The 2,098-nt window shown below is 52.2% G+C and overlaps 1 protein-coding gene across 2 annotated transcripts in view; it reads left to right on the top strand.

Moving 5' to 3' along the window:
• The window catches only part of magi2a (membrane associated guanylate kinase, WW and PDZ domain containing 2a), a 182,427-nt gene that overhangs the window by 177,901 nt on the left and 2,428 nt on the right, over positions 1–2,098 (top strand). Inside the window, exon 22 of one of the 2 annotated variants that reach the window (XM_025057380.1) lies at positions 1,402–2,014. In XM_025057380.1, coding sequence (XP_024913148.1) covers positions 1,402–2,014 — 613 coding nt within the window. Of the gene's footprint in view, positions 1–1,401; positions 2,015–2,098 lie in introns of those variants that run through there. The other variant, XM_017034357.2, reaches the window with a different exon arrangement.

Below are 2,098 nucleotides of genomic sequence, written 5' to 3'. Positions count from 1 at the left end.
CGGAAGAAGGAGGAGACGAGAGGGAAAGTTTGAATTCCAGGAAGAAGAGAATTTGATTTAATGTCTTCAATTAATTTAGACTGCGTTACTGCACACACGCCATCGAGCAGCCAACTGACGGCTCGTGGCCTGAATGCAGCCCACCCAGCTGTCCAGTTTGGCCCGAGACGATTCCAGAATAAACATCAAATGGTAATGTTGAACAAAAAACATGTATTTATTTCATTTTATTTTAGTGTGTGGTGGTCTCTCCAGAAAAATCCCAGCCCTCCAAAAAATTTAGTTGATAACTCCGACTAGAGCATTGAGATGAAGTGGAAGAGGTAAACAAACAAAGTGGGAGGGTGAATATGATTGGTCACTGTGTCTGATTGACAGTAGAAGGTGAAAGGTCTCATATCAAGATGTTGGTGAATTTTACTGTCACCACTAAAAAGCCAGGCTCAGATTAGATGATCCAGCTGTCAATCACACACACTGACCAATCATATTCAGCCTCAGACTTTATTCCCGTTGTCCAATCTTTAATGCTCAGGATGTGATCATGACTTAAAAAACCTGCTTGGAACTCACAGTCACAATCAGTCCCTTATCCATGAAACTGCAGCTGATTGGACAGTTTGACTGTCTCCTCCGTTTTCATGTTGGAAGTGGACTAATGTATAATACACCAGAACACTTGTTCTGTGGTGTCACCTGCAACCACAGCCTGCAGCCAGTGGAGCTCTGCCCAGTTCCTACTTACTATCTATGACGCACAGAAGGCCATAACAGACCAGTTAAACCTCAGTGGTCCTCTGTTGGACCTCCACCTGTCTCCATGTCTCCCTGTTCGTCCTAAGCCAAAGTCGCTGCTGTACTCTCCACAATGAGACTCTTTTTATAATTAGGCCTCATGGCTCCGACCTATAAAGCCCGTCCTCGTCCAGCTCCTGCTTAGTCGGCTGAAGGTAACTCGTGGCGGGGAATCATCGGTGCAGAAACAGGAGGTAACAGTCTGTGAGACGGCAGGGTCAGAGAAGGTGCTGGACATCAGACGAGAGAACGAGAAAGACAATCACGCTTCCTTAGGTTTTTTATTCTCGCTCCACCTGATTGGACACGTCATCCATTTCACCGAACCTGTTTGCATGTTCCCCACTTGGTTCTAAATTGGCCGGAGTTTAGAAGAGAGCAGTGGGAGTGGGTGAGATGGATGTCGTGGGACGGTGGCGTTGCGTTGTTGGATACCGCTCTGAAGTTTGACTTTTAGGCTTTTAGTGAGAAGCACAGGACGGAACGCAGTGTTTGGTTTGGCTATGGCTTGGCCTGCATGCTGTGTTTAGGTGTGTGTGTGTTTGGGTGTGTGTGTGTGTGTGTGTGTGTGTGATGAGGTACTGACTGTGCACCTGTGTGTTCCAGACAATGCTGCCTCATGGGATGCTCGCCCTTCAGCCTCCCCAAGTCTGTCGGAAGTAGCTCCGCCCATCGACAGCCTCTCCATGACATCGCCCTCATCTCATCTGGTCCCCGTCCCTGAACCTCCTCACCTGCTGCCTCTGGACATCCTTCGGGATAGCGTGATGGTGCGGGACAGCAGAACGGAGCGTTCCAAGAGCCCCCAGAAGGCCGAGCTGCTGAATCCAGATCTGGGACGGAGAGCTGCTGCAACCAGCGGGGGCAGCAGAGTTAGGAAGGAGGGTGGCAGGTCCACCCACAAGGGGCACAGGGTGCAGCCTGCTTCTGAGGGGGGAGGGGACAAAGACAGGGAGACCGGGGAGTCGAAACCCTTCAGGAGCACCAGAGGGAGGTCCAAGGAGAGACATTTTGGGGACAACAGAGAACTCACCCATTCTCCCAGCTGCTCCAAGCTCCCACACACCAACGGCAACAGCAGGGAAGACGGTGAGCGTTACAGCGGCGGACGACAGCCGTACGTGGAGCCCGAGCAGAGCAAGGCTAGGAGCATGGATCTGGAGCGTGGACATGGAGAGAACCGGCCCAGCCTCCCTAACAAGAGCACCACCACCAACACCACCACCAACACCAACACCACCACCAGCAGCGGCAGCGGCGGGGGCACAGGGGGGGAGGGGACGGGGTCTCCCCGGGCCCGGAG

This window comes from Cynoglossus semilaevis, chromosome 8, assembly GCF_000523025.1.
Source record: "Cynoglossus semilaevis isolate Cse_v1.0 chromosome 8, Cse_v1.0, whole genome shotgun sequence".
NCBI lineage: Eukaryota > Metazoa > Chordata > Actinopteri > Pleuronectiformes > Cynoglossidae > Cynoglossus > Cynoglossus semilaevis.
Note: the sequence above shows the minus strand (reverse complement) of the source record. Positions and strands in the feature narration are given on the sequence as shown.